General features: G+C 35.9%; 1 protein-coding gene across 2 annotated transcripts in view; it reads right to left on the bottom strand.

Annotated features, from left to right (window-relative positions):
• The window catches only part of LOC127662593 (rho guanine nucleotide exchange factor 10-like), an 84,795-nt gene that overhangs the window by 23,009 nt on the left and 41,179 nt on the right, over positions 1 to 20,607 (bottom strand). For both annotated transcript variants that reach the window (XM_052153852.1, XM_052153853.1), the window contains 9 exons: positions 19,846 to 19,961; positions 19,427 to 19,554; positions 15,645 to 15,745; positions 15,116 to 15,237; positions 13,959 to 14,045; positions 13,003 to 13,214; positions 12,600 to 12,757; positions 4,944 to 5,086; positions 2,462 to 2,636 (listed from right to left, as the gene is read on the bottom strand). In XM_052153852.1, the coding sequence (XP_052009812.1) occupies positions 2,462 to 2,636; positions 4,944 to 5,086; positions 12,600 to 12,757; positions 13,003 to 13,214; positions 13,959 to 14,045; positions 15,116 to 15,237; positions 15,645 to 15,745; positions 19,427 to 19,554; positions 19,846 to 19,961 (1,242 nt within the window). The remainder of the gene's footprint in view (positions 1 to 2,461; positions 2,637 to 4,943; positions 5,087 to 12,599; positions 12,758 to 13,002; positions 13,215 to 13,958; positions 14,046 to 15,115; positions 15,238 to 15,644; positions 15,746 to 19,426; positions 19,555 to 19,845; positions 19,962 to 20,607) is intronic.

Genomic DNA, 20,607 nt, shown 5'->3' with positions numbered 1-20,607 from the left:
AAACAATGGAGGGTGGGGCAATATTCAGTCAAGCCATTTCTCATTACACTATGCCCTTCTGTGTAAGCCCTACGAATCCAGCATTTACATTACTTGTTAATGACAATGGTAATGATTTGCTCTGCTTTGGCACAAAGGTGTGTTTTAAAGAGAAAAGGCTATTGGGTTAATGCTCAAACTCACAGCAGTAAAGACATTAATGATTAGCACTCAGTCAGCTACTCTGCTGGCAAACCCTGCCAATCAATTTGCATATAAATTAAAGGCAACTTATGAATTTCACAAGCCCTAAATAAAATATACATAGTATTGTAAGATTTTAAAGTAACACAGTTGTGGTTCTTTCCATGTTCAGGCCTAGAGTAGTGCACAGACTTCAGACATAAGGAGAGAGAGAACAAGACACTACATACTCAGTTAGGAACCCCAAACACAGAGTCAAAGCATGCCTGGACTGTCTTGTCACTATGGAGATATAAATAAAAGGTTTTTATTCAGCCTTGCAGAAACGACTCTATTTTGAAACAACCCTTCTCATTAACAGCCAGACAGTGCACTGATGTAAATGCACGTGTGTGTACACACACACACACACACACACACACACACACACACACACACACACACACACACACACACACACACACACACACACACACACACACACACACAACAATACATTTGATTTATATCAGCAAACAAACCTTCTAATTAAAACAACCGTAATTAAAGCCGTGTCATTTCTGAGCCACGGAATTGCAATCTAACCTTTTTCCACACAGCTTCCCTGAAAACTCGCTGTGTCGTCCATTGGTCGATATAAACAGATAGTCCTGCCTAAAACTCATGCCATTGGTTAAGTTAATGTTGTTGTGTCTGGCTGGTTGGAATGCTTAAACAAAAAGAGCAATGTTTTGATAGCACCACAGAGCCAACATTTAAGGCCCAAACATATTGACACAAGCTTGATTTCACACATCATTGTCGGAGCACAATTCATAACCTAACGCAAGTACGTGCTGTATTCTCAGTGCTGCCGTAAGGGGCGCTACAGTGAATTATCCTTTTTCAATTAACAACTGTCATGGCAGAGCAGCAATTTGAGAAGAGTCTTGCCGAACAAGTTAAATTATACAAACATATTTTCCTGTCGTCTTTTCAGCAAATACAAAAGCACACAATCCTCAACTGTCGACTTCTCAACTGTCGACATGTTGACTCCACCACATCCGGTTTCGGGGTGCCTAAAAAAACTCTTTCGCCCCCCTGTGGTCCAAGGTTTGTAACCAGAGAAATGCAAGAGTGCACGTAATGTATTTACAATGGGACCACGTGTTTGCCGTGCGTTGACAAAACGTCTGCGTACTTGTGTGAAGTATATATGAAGAATATAATGGCTAACTTATAGTTTATTTTTTTATGTTAAAATCCAACTTCAGCTCAATTTGAACTTCACCTTTAAGACAGGTGACTACCACTGCAGGACATTACACATTACAGCTTGTTAAAGTGCTTGTCATGCTTTCTCCTGACTGTAATCGTGCTGACTTTATTTTGACATGTTTGGTTCTTTTTGGGAAAAGTTGATAGAGACCATTAAGGTCTACTTTGACTTTTAAATCACTGAGATCTGAGCAATTTGTCTTCACCCTAACACAACCAAACACTCACATTAAACCATATTACAAAGTTATCATGAAAACCATAAAACAGCAGTGAAAAAGCAATGCTGATGACATTACAAACTCTGAATAGCTTCCTGAACCCAACAGCTTGTGTTGAGCTACACAAACAGCTCATTCATAACACCTAATGAAAATTAAACAAAACCAAAGCTGGATGAGATCCAAACACCACAAGCGGTAGAATTGTAAAATACTGCAGCACTAAGCGAAACGCTGATTGAGACTACTTTCTGGCAATTTCCTTAAAAAGAATCTCCACCAATAAAGTTTACCAATAAATGTGTGCTTTACTTCAATAGGACCCAGAGTTGTGTTTTACCCATTTAGATATTGAATTTGGTGACCCAATGCTGTTTATTTCCCACACCTATAAGCTCAAACACATGATGTCATCTGAATAAGACCTGTTCTGTATTTTGAATTTGAAGTGTGTTTGTAAGGCAGGTAAATGATCATAAGGGCGATGCTGTAGTTCAGTTCTCCCACAGGAAAGCAAATCATAAAACACATGACTGTCATGCTTTTCTTTAAACACAGACCTGTGAAACAAACTGCAGACTGATTACAGGTACAGGAACCATAAATTACAGGGAACCTTCTTTAATGGCTTACCTTTGTGAATGACACTACAAAGATTTGAAGGCCTATAATTAGAAGTTGCAGTTGAAGAAATGAGTCAACTAAGTCAAATACATTTTGAGCAGATAAACTGCTGGACTCTCTGATGTCACCCAGCTCTGTTGTTCAGTGTTTGGTGTTGATGCATTGTAATATACCTGGGAGAATATTGTTGACAGCTGTGGCGATGTTGATGTCTTGTAAGTGGTCGAGAGTCTCTGTGTGGAAGAGTCGTAAGGTGGAGCCAGAGCTGAATGCCATCCAGATCCCCACCCCGGCCACCACCATATGTGACACGATCATCCCCTCCTCCTGATGGGCCTCTAACTGACGCTGTCAGTGGAAGAGAATGTGCTTTAAAAGGAATAATATGTTCTATACAAGTTAAAATCAATCAACTGCAATTGTAGCATCATGTGAATTTCATCTCACCTCAGCTTTTGAAAGAAATCTGGGTTACAGTGAGGCACTTACAATGGAAGAGAAAGGGGCCAATCAGTTTCAAAAGTATAGCCACAAGACAAATGCATGTTAAATGATTTTAGTGTGATAAAATCACTTCCAACAACGTATCGCCATAAACCCCTAATATAACTGTAAAAAGACGATTTAAGCAACTTTACAGCTCAAATAATACACAAGTTTTAACAGTTTTAATTGAACAATTATTGTAAGTGCTTTTATAAAATTATAAGCTTCACATTTCTGCCTTTAAACCCTCCAAAATTTGGCCAATGTATGTGCCTTACTGTAACCTCTATGGCTTAATATCTGGAACAGACCCAGTGCACTAAGAAATTATGTAACTCAAAACTCTGGTGCAGAGAAGAAAAACAGATTCTCATCTGACTAACTCCACATCAGGGAGAGAAAGGGGGCTTTTCAATTTTGATGTACTACAGCTTATTGACATTTTTGCTGGATAAAACAAAATATCTGGCCATGTGATTGCAGTCAAAATTTAACAGGCTTTGATAAATATGGGGCTCTGTATCCCATGAGCACAACAAACCCATTGCAAATGTTTTCTGGATTAGACTGGAAAAAAGGGAAACAATCTGGATGATGCACTTCTGCAGAAGCCATTGAGAAAAAGAAAGTATTTGATTTCAAGTAACAGTTCACATCTGATATACCAGTGTCTGATTTTATCACTGATTGCTATTCCTTTCAAGCACTCCTCCCACCACTCTCTCATATCCATTCCAATCATTGACACATAAGCAGAGCTGATGAACAGTAATAAGCTTTGTGACGTTGTCTGGATAACAGGTTAACGTGTGAGCTAGTGCGAGTGTAGGTAAGGGAACACATGGCTTAAATATTTTGAGATCTCAGCAGGTGTTCCTGTCCCTGTCACATGAAAGAGTGAGAATACAGAGAGAGTAAGAGAGAGCACTTCTTCTCGAGTCTAATTAGATTAGGCTAACTGTGAGTGACATTAAACCATTAGATCATAATGATATAGGCCCACAAACATCTTTAAATAAGCAAATAATTTAGCCTCATGTCTTACAGAACGCTTCAATGTTAAAATTTGTTTGATGTACGGTAAGAGATTAAGGATTTTTATTGTTTGATATTTATAGCTGGCTATTGACCTTATTCACAATAGTGCCATATTTGATTTTTGATGGGAATGAAAATGAGGCTTTCATGCATTGTATAAAACTGTACAACAATAAAGGTCTTAAATCACATTTAATTTTCACATGCTTTCTGGAGTTTGGAGGTCACAGATTTGTTTTGAAAGATGCTTTTCAACATTCTGTTTGCGAAACGATTAAAAACTGTTTATACAGGGTTCGTACAGATGCGTCAAAGTTAAATTCAAGGACTTTTTAAGCACATTTTTATTTGTTTTCAATCCTCCATTGATCTACATTCAAATCAATCAAAAAGTTTTACATCTCATATAATTTTTTCACTCTGGAGAGTAAATTGTAATTAAAACTGATAGTTGCAAGGATTCATACTTGTTAAATCTGCAATAGCAGTATCTGATTGTGATTGGCCCATTCTGAACAGCGCTGACAAAAGTAACAGGTGCCACATGACAGCAGCGTCTCTGTGTTGCCTGCTTCAGCAGTGGTCTAGTGGTCTGTCGTTGTTTTTTTTTTTTTTTTGGAATAATTTTTTTTTCATTCATTAAATGATTCAAGCAACGTATCTTAAGATAATTCAAGAACTTTTTAAGCACCTCTTGGTTAAAATAGCTATTTTCAGGAGTTTTCCAGGACTTAAATTTGAAAAAGCCAATTTCAAGTACTTCAAGCATCTTGTACGAACCCTACACCAACAGTACTAGCTATTAAAGAGTCTGCAACATCGTTTTCATACCCATCAAAAATTAAATATGGCACTACTGTAAGTAAGGCGCATTACATAGCAAAAAAAATGAGCGCTCAAAGAGAAACTCTGATTATGATAAAATGTTTGTGTGTTGTGTTGAACATACACTACATGACCAAAAGTATAAGGATATCCAAAAACCACACTCGTGTGTTTGTTAAACATTTAATTTCAATACCATGAATATTAATAGGGAACTGGTGCTCCCTTTGCTGCTATAAAAATTAAATTTCTTCTTTGATTTAAATAATGTTAGAGCATAAGTGTGTGTGAAGAGAGCTGTGCTACCTCCACAGTGTGTGTCTGTGTGCTGATGATGAAGATCTGCCCTCCTGATGAGGCCCAGACGTGCTCACCCACCACCAGCAGCGCTTTCACCGGCAGCACCCCTAGCTTCAGCACTTGGGCCCCTGACTCCACCCAAGAGCCGTCTGTGGGAGAGAGATGTAAAGACGTTTTTTCTTTGTTCATAAATGCACAGAGAATTTACTAAAGGTGAGGCCATTGTGAACTTTCATTGTAAATATAATTCATAGACATTTTCAGTTTAAGTTTAGACTCATCTAAGTCAAGACTTATCTCTTTAATCAGGCATACACCTTCCATATCTCTTAGCCTTGTAGTTTTGCTGCAATAGTCACCCATAGTTTGCAGAATCTCAAACAATTCTCTAGGATTTAATCTACAGTACCTTGGGATAACCATTCTGATGTTAAACAGATCTTGTATCAGATTCAGCTCTTCTGTGTATCTCACTTCCACCTAATCTGTATCGCTAAACTATCCCAACAACGATTTAAAGCGTATACCAGCCAGACAACAAGGGACACTTTACTAACCAATGTCTACAACGGGCAAATATTACAAATGAATCATTACGGTTACAATGTAATAATTATCCTTACGATTTGAACATTGTTTTACTAATATATTTAATACTGTAATAAATTATTCAAATTAACACATGGTTAGTATTACACATACTACAGTATGTACCTAGATAATATTTGGCAAGAATATGTACATTGCATCTACTTGTGTGCCTTGCCGGAGGATGAGTCTGGTTCCTCCTAATCGGTTTCTTCCTCCACCACCTAAACCTAAATCTTAAGCTCACAAGGTGCTCACTAGGTCCAATCAGAAACATCCAATAAAGCTGCATTACAAAAATGTATTGTGAATGGCACAATACAAATAAAACTGACTTGACTTGATATTCTAAATGGAGTGAATCCTATTTCTTGTAGTGTGATAAGAAGGCTCAGAGATTGTGAGAAAAAAGAAATCAGGTTACAGGTTAAGGTAATGCTGTCAATGAGAGGCAGGGCAGATTACTACATCCTTTAGAAGCACCCACTGCTCACCCACAATGTGTGTGATTGTGCATGTGTGTGTGTGTGTGTTTCCTGCAGAAATAAAATGACCTCACATTATTCATAGAGCAGAATGGAGGTGTGGTGAATGTTTAAGGCACTACTTGAAAAGAAACCTGAAAACCATCGATTACTCCACCTCACAGTGGAAATACTCAAAAGCCACAGTATGTGTGTGTGTGTGAGAGAGCTTAAATAAGGAAAGGCGGAAAATATAGAGCGAGTAAAGAGAGCAAACAAGAGAAAAGTGAAAGAATTATATTATTAGTAAATGTGTAATAACATCAGTGTTGTTTAATTTACTCAAAAAGTAATTAATTATGAACTACTTATTACATCTTCTACAGAGTAATTTGATTACTGTACTAATTAGGGCTGAAACGATTAGTCGACATTATCGACTAATAGTCGTTTGATCTCATTTAAATTAACATGAGATCACATTAAACTGTAATAATGGCATGGGAGAGCAGCACTGCAGCTCGCGCCTGATTGAGGAGAGGAAGAATTACACAGATCACAGTCCAGATGCACTCTAAACTTTTCGCAGTATAATCAGCACAGGGGAGAATACAGCCATGAGCGCTGAACATATTATATGAAGAGGGAATGAGCGGAGCATTACATCTTTAATGCAGTTATATTTAATGCGTTATAGTTTTATTAAAGTTAAAATAATAAGGAAGCAGGTCATGTAAATAACTACAAACTCTGAAACTAGCATTTCTTTCCTCTTCAATGAGTTGCGTGAATGTCCCGATCTAAGAGGGAGAGACTGAATCTGCACCCAGCTGAGGCGCACTCTGTTGTGGGGATGCTCATCCCACTTAATGCAGCTAGATTATAACATGATGGCTTACAAAATATTGAATCATAATACATGTCACTGTGCATTTCTTATTGTGAAGAAAATTGGCAATACACAGCTTTATTAATACGAGAGAGTTAAAGATGGATTAAAGTGAAGAAAAAGGTAGTCTTCGCCCCATTATACACTGCAACAAAATACGTTTTTGATTTGTTTTGGCTTGTTTTCCAATAAAAATATCTAAAACTCATTTAAAACAACATACATTTACTTTAGTGGCTATACTGCAGAATCAAAATTGTTATCTGAGAATGCTGAATATATTAAAAATACAGATATTTTTAAATATCTAAAAATCCTTTAAAAAAAGATGCATTCACACGAGAAGCAACATATGAGATATTTACGCTTGCTTTTAGAGAACAGATCTTGAATATAAGTATATTTTGTCTTTACTGCACTCGCAGAAGTATACAAAATACACATATTTTGTCCAAACTATCATATGTTTCCTTGTATACAAAATACACATATATTTAAGATTCATTCTCTTAAAGCAAGTATAAATATCTTACATGTTGCTTCTCAAGTAAATGCATCTTGTTTTAAGGATTTTCAGATATTTTTAAATGGAAAACAAGACAAAAATACTTGATAACAATAGGATTTTTTGCAATTAATTTCTTTACTGAGTTAAAAAATGTATTTTTCCTTTAATTCAGTGAATGTCATTTAGAGGTATTTTTAAAAGATGATTTTGTCCTCTTTATTGTTAGTAAGAACGTTTAATACAACCTTATAAGTCAGGGCACAAGCTGAATAATCGATTAAGAGCTAATGATTAATCATTGCAATAATTGCCGAATAATCAAATAATTGTTCTAATAATCGTTAGATTGACAGATTATCAAAATAATCATTAGTTGCAGCCCTAGTACTAATTATTCTTTCTGAAAAGTAATTGCGTTATTTATTAATAATGACTTTCTAAAAACTCTGATCAACCTTGACCAGATGAAAAATACAAGGATAGACATGAAACATTTCTTTTAATTCTTTCAAATAAATCATAAAAAAATCTAATAAATTATTCATGAACAGGCCAAAGGTTTTAAGGGGGCTGCATTAAATTAGAAAACATACATTTTAACATAAGATGTTACATTTTGATTTTAAATCAAAATGTAATCGTTTTATATAGAATTGTTCTAGAATCTATACTTAACGCAATTACATCAGAACTATTTAAATTACTGAAGAATTAAGAGTAATACCATACTTGACTCTTTTCCAATAAAAAGTAATTTAATTACAGTAATTATTTACTTGGTAATGCATTAACACTGATAAATGACAATCAACAAATTGATCCTCAGTGTGCTTTTGCCAGTACCTTCCTATCCTAAAGCATATTTGAACTGATATTTATTCAGTTTGTTTGCTTCAAGAGGCTCTGATTACATAACATCAGCACCCACACAGCATTCCCAAACTCTGCCCAATCTCTCTCCCTCTCTTTCTTTGCCTGATGAATATGGCTGTCAGACCACCAGTGTTGCAATGAGGACACAACTTAACTGACTAGATGCTATCTTTCCATTGCATTTGTTTAATCATTATTACTCATATCTGAACACAAAATGAATGCAAAGCCAGAGTGTGATTCTTCAGATAAGAAAATGCAAGCCTCATGATCTGATGATGTCACCACATGACCATCTCATTGCATTATATTAGTGTATTCATCTTGTTTCAGCAAGTATTGAGTATTGAATAATAAATACTAAAATTACATTCCTCAGCATTAAACTCCTACAATTAACTAGACCGCTAAATGTACAGACATCATTAAAACTTTGCGTTGTAAATTTAAGATTAAAAAGTTGAAAATTAACATCCACTAAGAGAATATCATTTTCAAAATCTAACGGACAGTGGTTACATCTTTGTAATATTTGCATGCTGGATTGCTATTGCAAAGTCTTTTTTAATTGCATACTTTTTTCTTTTGTCATATTATGTGTTCATTCTCATGCACAGTCAACAGAAATCAAGATGCATGCAGAGTGTTATGGCAATGGTGAAGCATCTCTGATTCAGGATTTCATTTAGACAGAATCAAAGTCTAAAACCTAAACCCTTTGCTGCATTGCAAGCACTGGCATTTCCTTCAGGAAATGCAAATCTAGTCTGAATATTGAAGACAATGCTGAAAGATAACTGTGCTTTCTACGGTAGCTGTTCAACACTTGTGCTGCATCAATGGATCTGAAACAATAGTTTGCCCCTGCATAATAACAGAGAAATTTGAAAGTATTTACTGTATTTAATACTGCTCATTATAAATGATATGACTCATCAAAACCGAAGCCCAGTGTCATTAGTAAGTGCTGGAACAACCAGTTCAATCAATCAGAGAACTAAACTATATCTCAAAGGTTAGTAAATATATGTGCCTCAGGCAGCAGAAAACTGGAACAAGACTGAAATGGAATATGAGGGTTCCAGACAGAAAAACAGCTGTGGAAAGAATTAATGAGAGAAGAGGAAAAATATCTCACTTTCCTTCCAAGGAACTGCATATTTCCAAAATGCAACCCCCTAGATCCGGCCTAGTTTCAGAGCTTTATAAACCGTAAGACTGTGTTTTTCCTTTTGCTTTAATGTGCATATTTACAATCAAAAGTTTGACAAGTTCAAAGTCATTTGATTTGAAACTAGTTAAAAACCAAAGCACCCAGAAGAGGCTATTTACAGCAGTGTTAACTCAATGCACATGACAATACTAGAGTTCACTCTATCACAGAACTGTGAAGCTGCTCGGGCAGAACGCATATACAAGCAGTGACAATTTGATTATTTTGAATTGTATTATTTATTTATTTTTGTTTAAATGTGAGATTTAATAATTTGAATATCTATGTATTTTGCTATTTAGGCTCACTGTGCACTTTATAGAATGCTATTTTGAGTGTTTGAGGAAATTCCATTGCAGTAAACGTTCTTTATTCCTGCGTCCCGACTCCCAACGAAAAACCAATTAACCGTTCTTGAAACTTCATGATTACACAAATGTTAAAACAGTAACTGTGCACATCTAGGGCTGTCACGGTTATGAAATTTGGCTGACGAATAATTTCAATTATGATGATTAATTGTCTCGTTAAGTATTTTCACGATTAATTGTCAAATAAAGTGTTATCTTTTTTTAGGTGTGTTTTACATATTGAATTTGAAATATATAAATCAAATAATAGGGATAAACTATGATTTCCTTTTAAGGCTTTAAAAACTTATGAATGACATGAAAAATTATGTTTTAAATATCTAAATATTTGTAAATATTTAAAATATGTCTCTCTTTTTGGTAATTTTAGTTTTGGTCAATTTTACATTTAAATTAGTTTTTGGAACTCATATTTTATAATTTTTTAAATAAAAATTGTATGTTATATTTATATTATATTTTTTATATATTTAAATGTATTTCCTAATTTCTTCACTTCCATATGTTATTTTAATGCTCTTATCAACCCATGAGCCTTTATTTGTCATGAAGCAAAACCTTTGAGATTTCGTTTCATTTCATCACTCCACAGAAATAAAGTGTGCATCTCCTGCTCTTTGTCACTGTGTTTCATTAACACAGCGTGTATGAACTGGGAACATTTGCCATTACACAATATTTTAAATTGAAACCGGAGCACTTTGCATTCACAATCAAAGATTAGACTTGTTTATACTTTCGCGGGAGTTTGACGGGACAGGAGGAGCTAGTGGATGTCTGTGGCTCAGTGACGCTCAGACTCAACGTGACGTATATTTGCTTAAAATTCCCTTATTTGGGCAGAAAAATGTGATTGGAATTTGAATGTTCAATAATTGCAGTTAAATCAAATAACTACGATCAGACTGTTATTTAATAATCACGACAGGCCTATGCACATCCCTATTCGAAATGCCCTGTGAATAGAGATACAGTATAATCAGCACAGGGGAGAATACAGCCATGAGCGCTGAACATATTATATGAAGAGGGAGGGTGTGTTCTCTTTCTAGAAAGCATTTGATTGGATAAGCATTTGATCACCCTCTATGTGACATCATGGATGTTCCTAAGTCTTTTTAGCCTTAAGATTGAGACTGCAGATTTTAAATGCTTATATCTTCTAAAAACATTTAGAAGCACACCAGCAAATAGCTGACCATATAATTAATAGATATAGACTAAAAGCATCAAAACTTTCATTTTGATTTCACTGGGTCTTTAAAGCGGCACTTTAAAGCTTAAAACTTTGGGCTCCCTAGCGACATCTGTGGCTAAAACCTAAACTTGTGGAAGAACATTTTACGGGAGTTGTCTTTCGTCACTGCTCTTCTGGCGGATAATTGTGATTGTTTGAGGTTACCTGCTTTGCCTGTGATTACTCAGACATATGTACCTGAAGAGCAGGAGTCATGACATGCTATTTTCATGTTGATTTTATGTTATTCGTTCAAACATTTATAACCAAGATATTACTTACTTTGAGGAAGATAAACAACACTTAATAACATTTGAATATGATTATGCAAATGTATTATCCACTGCAAAATACACATTAGTGTTTTTATTGTAATACACATATCAATTGAATACATTACATTTTTATATTACAATCTACAGCCTCAGCGGACAATGCAATTGAACCATACTACTACAATAGTAGGCATATGCACTGCAAACAATAAGACTGTAATAAAAAATGCAAAATGATGATTCAATAATGATGGGTATTAAATATACTTATTTAAACAGCAAAATAATATGCAGAAATATGTAATATAAGAATTAAAAGAATGCATGTTTAATCGTTTCTTTAGAAGTAAAGTTTTAATAGAGAGATGGTTACACGCTAAACATATTACTATACATTTATGCGCTACGAAATCGGTACATTATAAACAACTTGAGATGAGCATACATCCACTGGGAACTATCTTGTACATATAGTGGCTTTTAGATGCAATTTTAAATCGTCTGCTCAGTTTAAACACTATAGGCTAAAAGGGCAATGGAAAGACCCACAACATATTTTTTTTTCTGAGACTGGGATAAAAGAAAACAGCGGCAAACACACTTTTAGAGACAAATTAGGGGACCTCGAAACTAGTAATGTTATAAAATACTTCACCGGAAAAAAAATATTTCTAAACACATTGTGATCGGTAAACAGATGAGTAATGTTCGATTCATTAAAGCATGACAACCGATATAAGCTTCAACACACCCTCCAGAAATATTCAAGCATTATAGCAGAAATATTCAAGCATTATAGCAGGTAAACAATTTAAAAATTCTGTTAAAAATCCATTAGGGCAGTGATTTCACGCTGCTCCTGTCCTGAAACCGCAACTGACTGAACAGCAGTCACACTCGCTTCTCCGAAACTCAAGCGACACAACCGGACTTTCTTTCTGACTTTACAGACATGACGTAAACAGTCATGGACTAATGACGTATGCCTGCGATTTTGCGATAAATCTGACCCAGCGCCTCTAAATAAAATGTATTATTGTAGGCTTACCATACTGAACAGGGGTAAGACAAGCACAGGATTTTTAGCAAAGATTTTTTTTATGTACTCACTCATTAATTAACTTAATAAATTTTTTACATATTGCATCTTTAACTGAAGAAAATGTGGTAAAAATATGTAATTTAACCAGATGCAACCCATATCTAGGATCACCGAGCAATTAGTGATATAGGAAACTTCTCACCATCAGCCCTGGAGTAGACAACCAGAGAACCGCTGACAAGTCCTGCATACAAACACCCACACTTATACGTCAGACATGTGACGCTGGACTTATCAGGGGAGAAGAAGTGCTGCAGACGGACCTTCTTAGAGCGCTGGCTGCTCTTATATACTGATATACTGAAAGAGAAACACATTAACTTTTCAGATCACAAGAGAAGACATGGTCTATTTGATCCAAGCAAGGTTAACAGAACTCTATCGTATGGGTGCCATTCATGATACAGTACATGTCTTAATTAACCAGGTGTCTGTCTAACCATGTCTGTGTGGAGAGGAAATGTCAAACCTTCTACTGTGGTCTAGCTATCCATGATGGCACAGGGTTATCTAGCTTTATGAGCAATGCTGGGTGATGTACACACCTGCCTTCCTCCATTCCCAAACACACACTTGGTGTGTCATTTGGTTTCCAGGCATCAAGGGTTTTCTCCCCGTTTTTTAAAGGCTCATCCAAGGGCACATACGTCATGCAGAGAATACGTGATTCCACGTTAAAACACTCAGTCACTTTTGGACTTGAGTTCTGCAATGCCACAATGGAAACCTGACCCATTTGATTGGTGCAGCTGGCCACCTAATAGGAAAGAGATGTCAATTTCTGCCATGACACACACTTACACACTACAGTAACAGTTGAAACAGTTTAAACAGCATTACAAAACTACAAGTGCTCTTTAAATAACATATTTGTTATTAGATTGCAGAGATTAAAATCGGCAAAGAAATGAATGCCCTTTTCGAAATTTGAACCAAACTCTAGTTAATTATCTATCTATCTATCTAGTTAATAATTAGTATTCCCTACCCCAAATATTCAATTACACATGTCATGGACAGAGAGATGAAGACTAGCTCAATAGCTCAAAAACCAGCTGTAGCAGAGATAAGGTCTCAAATTGAAGGAATATAGGCTGCAGTTCACTGAGTGCTCTTAAAAGGGTGCAGGCCATCATTGCAGGCTCTTAAATGTCTAAGCGAAGGGAGTGTTTTATGACCTTCTCTACAGTATATGCAGCATAAAAGCCTTTAATGCAACCTCACACTCGCACTGCCCACACAGAACAAAAGCTGCAGTGTTAAATGAGGCTTTTAGACTTATAAAGAGGAGCACTGAAAGGTGAAAAATTATGTTTTAGGTCAAGTATGATTTGGCAAAAAGCATACATAAATCCTATTAAAAGATCATCCCATCCCTAGCTCTGATAAGGAAGCTGAACTGATTAAAAAAGATATGACAAATGTTTAAGTAAATAAACACCATATGAAGAGTGTTTATACAGAGAGTAAATTTACAAAGAGAACATCATGAGTGACTCACCCACACACAGCCGTGACCCATAACAGGTAAATCTGCAGTGCTGTCTGTGTTCACATGAGGCTCAGGGTTATGAACCGCACACTCCACCTAACACACAAACATGGGTTTACTTGTTTATCTAAATGAGGAGATACCATAGACAACTACTATACTTACAGACAATGTTGGGTAAGTTACTCAAAAAAAGTTATTCATTACAAATGACTAATTGCTACTCTAAAATTGTAATTAGATAACTGACTTTACTGATCACTTCATCAGAAAATGTATTATATTACCAAGTTACTTTCTGAAACACTTTTCACAGCAAAGCTTTTGTTTTTCCAGTAAACAAATTCAAAATAATGTCTATTTCCTCCTAGTTCATTGACTCGTTAAAAGGTGCACACCCTTCAACTGTCACAAAGCACAAACAAAAGTACAAATTAATTGAATTCATATTTGAATGCATTCAACATATTCAATATTATATATATATATATATAAAAAAAACATGTAACCCAAGTAATTAAAATGAAGAAACTGTAATCTGATAACAAGAATTAGAAATGTAATGCACTACACTAATGTATTACCTAAAAAGTAATTAGGTTACAGTAATCAATTCATTTGTAATTAAATTAGACCCAACACTGCTTATCGACTAACACAAATCCAAACCCTACCCCTACAAGAAATCCTTTTGCAGTTCTATAAAAACATTTATTTTTATTTTTTTCTTCTTCAAATGACAACACCTCAAAATGTCCTCTATAGTAGCTAACTTATAGATAACAAAAACAGTTGAGATTCGATTAAGATAAAACAATTTGCCCCCAAACTATAACTAAGTGAACATGCGTGTTGGTGCGGCTATCCTTATGAGGACTCCACATAGACATAATGATTTTTATACTGTACGAACTATAGATTCTATCCCCTAACCCTTTCTGCACTTTTACATTTAAAAAAACAATTAGTATGTGTTTTTTTTAAGCGATTTTTTAAGGACACTAGAAATGTAAACCACCTCATAAACCCCACAAGCCCAAGCGCGCGCACGCACACACGCGCGCGCACGCGTAATGCCACTTGCAAAGTTAAAAGATATGTGTGCTACTATTAGACAACACAAAAGAGAGAAAATCATCTAAAGGTCCATGCATTCAGTTTGTCACCTTGAACTCCTGTAGTTTGGACATGACGACAGCCATCTGCTTGAGTAAGAGAGGATGATTTTGTTTCCTCATTTGATTACCATCATCTTCAGCACAAAACCAGCCCTGAATGTTGTCCTCCTCTGTACACAAACACATTAAATCAGTGAAGCACTCCTCAAATTCAATAAATCAATGACCATTCCAAACGCGTCCTTCATTTGCCATTATTTTAATCCATTTCACGGCACAGAACCTTCAGTTCTAGTTCAGCTGATTGATTATTCATGCAATGAGCAATTTGATTCCAGCAGGAACAAAAATGTTAGAACTTTTATTTAGAAACCTGATGACAAATTGGTTTAGGGTGCCATTAAAATATGTTGGGAACACCATAATAATAAACATACAAATGTGTTTTAAGACATTTATCAAGCATTTTTGATCAATTTAAGCCTCCGACCTCTGATCTGAGAAGGTGACTGAAAGCTGCAGAGAGTCATAGACAAATACAGGATATGGAGACAGGAGAACAGGATATGAGACGTACGTAGAGCCAGTTTGGCAATCTGCAGATTACTGGTCCAAGCTTGCTTGATAGATGGACTGAAAGTATTGAAGACTGAAGTGAAGAATGTGGGTCTACCATACCTAAAGACATTGAGACAAAGACATTGTTATCCTATCGAGCATTAGATTGGACAAAAATCTATTAAGTGCAAGATGAGTTAATATATTTGGTTTGTTTTCTCATAAGAGAAGTACATGTTAGTACATGTTAAATGTTTTTATCTGCAAAAGGATAATTTTGTGAACTATCAGGTGTACACTAGCATATAGATGCTTTAAAGCTAAAAAGACATTAAATAAAAGCCACAAAGATCAAATTCTGATTTCATAAGGTTTTTAACGATAGATAACAATTCACGATTAAAGCCAAATTTTTTCTAAAGTGTTTTAGGGACCAAAATGGCAGACAAATCTCTTGAGTAGCCTAAACATCTAAGCACGGTTTCAACTGGGCTGGCAACTTGTCAGACAGCTGGAGAAACAGACGTGTCCTTTCCTGGGCTCTGTTTCCCAAAAGCATTGTAAGCCTAAGTAGATCATAGAAACCATTGGCACTAATGGTACCCATGATCAACTTAAGCTTGCGATGCTTTTGGGAAATGCAGCCCTGTTTATACGTAACATTGCAGGATATGATGTAATGCTTCGCCAGAGACTTGCAACATTTCCATACTCTTAAATTTGGTTTAAAGATAAAAGGCCCCAGTTGACTTCTGTGACTTTAGAATTGGCACTTCAATTGTTTATTGTGCATAAATAACAGATAACGACCTGGGGCCGGATACACGAAATGTTCTTAAGAAGAAAGTCCTTAACTACAAATTTTCTTCTTAATTTGTAAATTAAGAAAAAAGTTAAGAATACTTTGTATTCCCGAATAAATTGCTTAAGTTCTTATCTTTTTTCTTAAGATTGTTCATTAGAAAAAACTTAAGCAGCATTAAAATTCTGAAGAAAATCTTTGCTTAAATATCATTGTAAATAACATCTTAAAGAAAGGATAACCTCACAGTTGTCTTAAATTCTAAAAGGTCAAATGATTCATTAATTTACTGAGTTTTTCATGTTGAGTCTCAAGTCACAATGGGCTGTTTACATAGAAATGTGATTTTAGACCAAAAAAAAAAAAATCATTTTATACTGTTTTGTGTTTAATTATATTTTCAATTTCAGCTTGTAAATCATGTAAATATTATTGACCAATCATGCTAATTTAAACGGATGTGCTGCATATAGCGTTCTCTTTATGCAATCTTTAGAGTTCATAAAAACATAATAATTATAACATTAGAAAGCTGTAGACTTTCTTTTCCACCCCCATCCACATCCCTATCAGAGTTGACCACAGCAGAGAAAGCCTCCGCCATGCTTTCCTATTTACTAGCCTCGTACTTTCCTTGCAGTAATTTCCTCAACAAGAACATCCAGCTCTTGTAGTTTTTGTTTCTTTTCCTCCATGTCAAATGAAAAGTTATCAAATGGTTGGCAGCAAGTAAATTCTCCTTTGACGGTTAATGTCGTTAAACTAACACATCTCACACACTTTACATTCCACAAAATTATCACGAGGTGCCTGCTACTTAAAGAAAAACCAGTGATGAAGTACTGAATTTGCTGTAGACTATTAGATAAGGCAAGCCCATGAGCAGGCTGATCAGACAATGTCAAAGCCTTTTTACTCTTAAGAAAATATTTGAGAACATCTTAAGAATTTTTCAAGAACTGCACTTAGGAACGTTCTTACAAACTTCTTATAATTTATCCAAAGAACTTAAGATTTCTTTCTTAAGAAAATGTTCATGAATCCAGCCCAAGAACCAAAATAGTGAGGGAATAGTATCCAGACTATTCCCAATGCTCTCTATAAAGTAAACAGCATACAATTCCAGCTATCACTATGTGTGTGCATGTGAGAGAGAGAGAGAGAGAGAGAGAGAGAGAGAGAGAGAGAGAGAGGGGTTTATGTTATCAGAGGGATTAGTTTGACAGCTGGGAGTCTAAAAATGCTCTTATAATCCATACACCAAAATCTAAGCATGTGGTCGTAACTACCAAATAATCAGTGTCTGTGACAGCTGCACACTCTAAACCTCCTGATCCACAGGTGAATGAAAACAGCACAAACCATACTGTTGTTGGAATCTGATTAGGGACTCAAGGTCATTCTTAAAGCAATGAGTCATGTAATTACAGAGAGATAGCTCCACAGTTTTGAGAAGTAGAGAATCAGAAAGATTCATCTTTCAGATCCTTATTTTCTTTCTTTTACATGGATAGGAGAGCGACTAACATGGAGGTCTATAAAAGCTAGAGAAAGCTATCTGAATGACAGCTGCATGGTTGACACATGACCTTCAGAAGTGTGTCATGGACCTCAGCTCTGAGGTCAAAAAGGTAGCAGACAGAGGAAAACATTAATCAATTTCACACTATTAACCACCCTGAGGGAATCCTGTGATGTGGGGTAAAACCCTGTAATGTGGGGTAACTCTGTAATGGACAAATATATAGAAACAAACAACACCAACATGTTGGTCTAGTAGTGTTATTTTTTGTTTTTTCAATGTGAGTTGTCCTAGATTCTTTATCTGGCTGTGCTTACACTTTCTATCACCCGCAATACTACAACTGTATGCCAGTGGATTTATACAAGGGGTGAGTAACAGTGGAGTGCGCATCTGAGAGGTATCTACAAAGAACAGTGCTGCTCTAAATGAATGCTGTGTCACCTATGGCAGGGTCTGCCACTGACCAAACAATGACATTAATATTTAATATTTAAACTGAAGAACTTTTAAATTTTTTAGAGTGAGTACAAAGTTGGCCTACCACGGTTCTGGATCGTTCTTCCTCAACTTAACCCCTGGTTGTAACATTTTAATTAGGTCTGCCAATATAACATGTTAATTTAGTGTGATTAATGAAAAACAATGCATAAAAACGATCAGTGCAAATAATTGTGCTCATCCCTACCATCGGAGCAGTTCAGTGCTCATGTACCACCTTGATATTTTGGCAAAGCTGTAGCAGTAGGGGGCAGTCAGCACTCCAGCTATACAGGCAACATGCCTCCTCAAACCAACGAGCAGGCAGCATACAGCCTTCCAAAATCATGCTTTTATGCTCAATGACTGCTGGATTGAGCACAAAAAAGATCTATTTTCCCAAGTTTCAAATGTTTAACTTGACAAATCGTCCAAAAATAGCGCTTATGACTAGAGATGCAAACAACTAGTGAGACGCTTCAAAATCATCCGTCTGACACATGAGCACATAGACCAACAATTAAAAATGGCGCAGACAGAATAAGTTCAATAATACGGTTATGCTCAACGACACAGAAATAAAACAAACAATATTTAGACTTTAAAGCCACTTTTTATATCGTTTAAATGCTTTACTTGTCTGTTGCCACAATATATGTACAGTATATGATGTAATGTATTTGAACATGATTTATAATATTTGTTTTACATGATATTTATTTCAATTATATCCTAAACTACATTTATTTGGGGGCCTTTGTCAATACATATTAATATGCAATTAATTAATTGGTATATGATGTAATTAATTACATTTGAATCATTTGAAAGCCCTAATTTTACCTTTATTTCAACACTGACAAATAATGTGTTTATGCCACCAGAGTGGTGTAATTACAGCATCAACCAGCAAGGGCTAACTGGATCATGCTAACCAGCCAAAACTTGACCCTTTGGTGCAAACAGCAGACAGGGGTCAGTTTAAGGTTGCACATACTTGTCTTGTTTCCCCGGTAACTGTAGTTGTATCCTACAGCGATCGGCAGCACGAATCTCCTCCTCTTTCTTTAAGATGAGTCGCTGGAGACCTGAAACCCAATCCTGAGCAACTGTCCCATTAACATTCTGAAGAGAGAGAGAGAGAGAGAGAGAGAGAGAGAGAGAGAGAGAACATGTTTTGTTTGTTTGTTTGTTTGTTTTATTAGTTATATATAATATGTTGATGCTTTGGCAACATTGTGTTACACAGTCATACTAATAAAGCAAATTTGAAATTGAAATTGAGAGAGAGAGAGAGAGAGAGAAAGAGAGAGTGTAAAATGGATTTGTGTGGCAAGAACGGCATACATTCTTGATTGAATATCAATCTGTCCATTTGTAAAGTGTTCCAGTAAAGCAGTGAGATTACAGTCTCACCTGATAATTGCCCTTCAGACTGCTGATCATGGTAGAGATCTGGTTGACCAAACCCAGGTCATGGATCAGGTTCTGCAAGTCCTGGTACAGCTGCCCTGGACCCATATACAGCTTATCTGCAAATGAGACACTTTAGATCAACTAAACCTGATCAAAACCTGAAAAAACAATAACAAACATGCAGTTCACTACATGCCAGAACTACAAATACATGGCCTGAAGAACACACAAAATTGCTTGTTTCATATTTCAAAAACAAGGCAATTAATACGGAGTTGGTTCTCCCTTTGCCTGTATAACAGCTTCAACTCTGCTGGAAAAGCTTCAGTTCCAGTAGATGTTGGAACATGGCTGTGGGGCTTCATACCCATGTTACAAAGCATGTTGATGTAACATTAAAGGAGTCTGGCTAGCTATCAAACGTTACTGTATTGGCTGAATGAGTTTTAAAAGTGCTGCAAGCTATTGGATTAGTCATGCCCCCACTTTCCAAAACTCAGCACTAAACAAGTTAATTGTTGTAACATGTCCTCGCCCCCAACTCATGCCATTGGTTGAGTAACATTGTTGGGGCAGGTTTTAGCTGGTCTCCTAAAACAAATAGAGCCATTTTAAAATTGCCACAGAAAGACAATGCTTACAGTTTCTGAGAAAATTAACCTATGAAGAGCTTACTAATACTTGTCTCTGCTTGTTAGGCTGGGATAGGAGAAAATATTTTAACAGAAAAAGTTACATACTTCAGCTTAAAATGTCTAAGGA

Source organism: Xyrauchen texanus, chromosome 22 (assembly GCF_025860055.1).
Source record: "Xyrauchen texanus isolate HMW12.3.18 chromosome 22, RBS_HiC_50CHRs, whole genome shotgun sequence".
Classification (NCBI taxonomy): Eukaryota; Metazoa; Chordata; class Actinopteri; order Cypriniformes; family Catostomidae; genus Xyrauchen; species Xyrauchen texanus.
The sequence above is the reverse complement of the archived record's forward strand: the minus strand, read 5'-3'. Positions and strand labels throughout refer to the sequence as shown.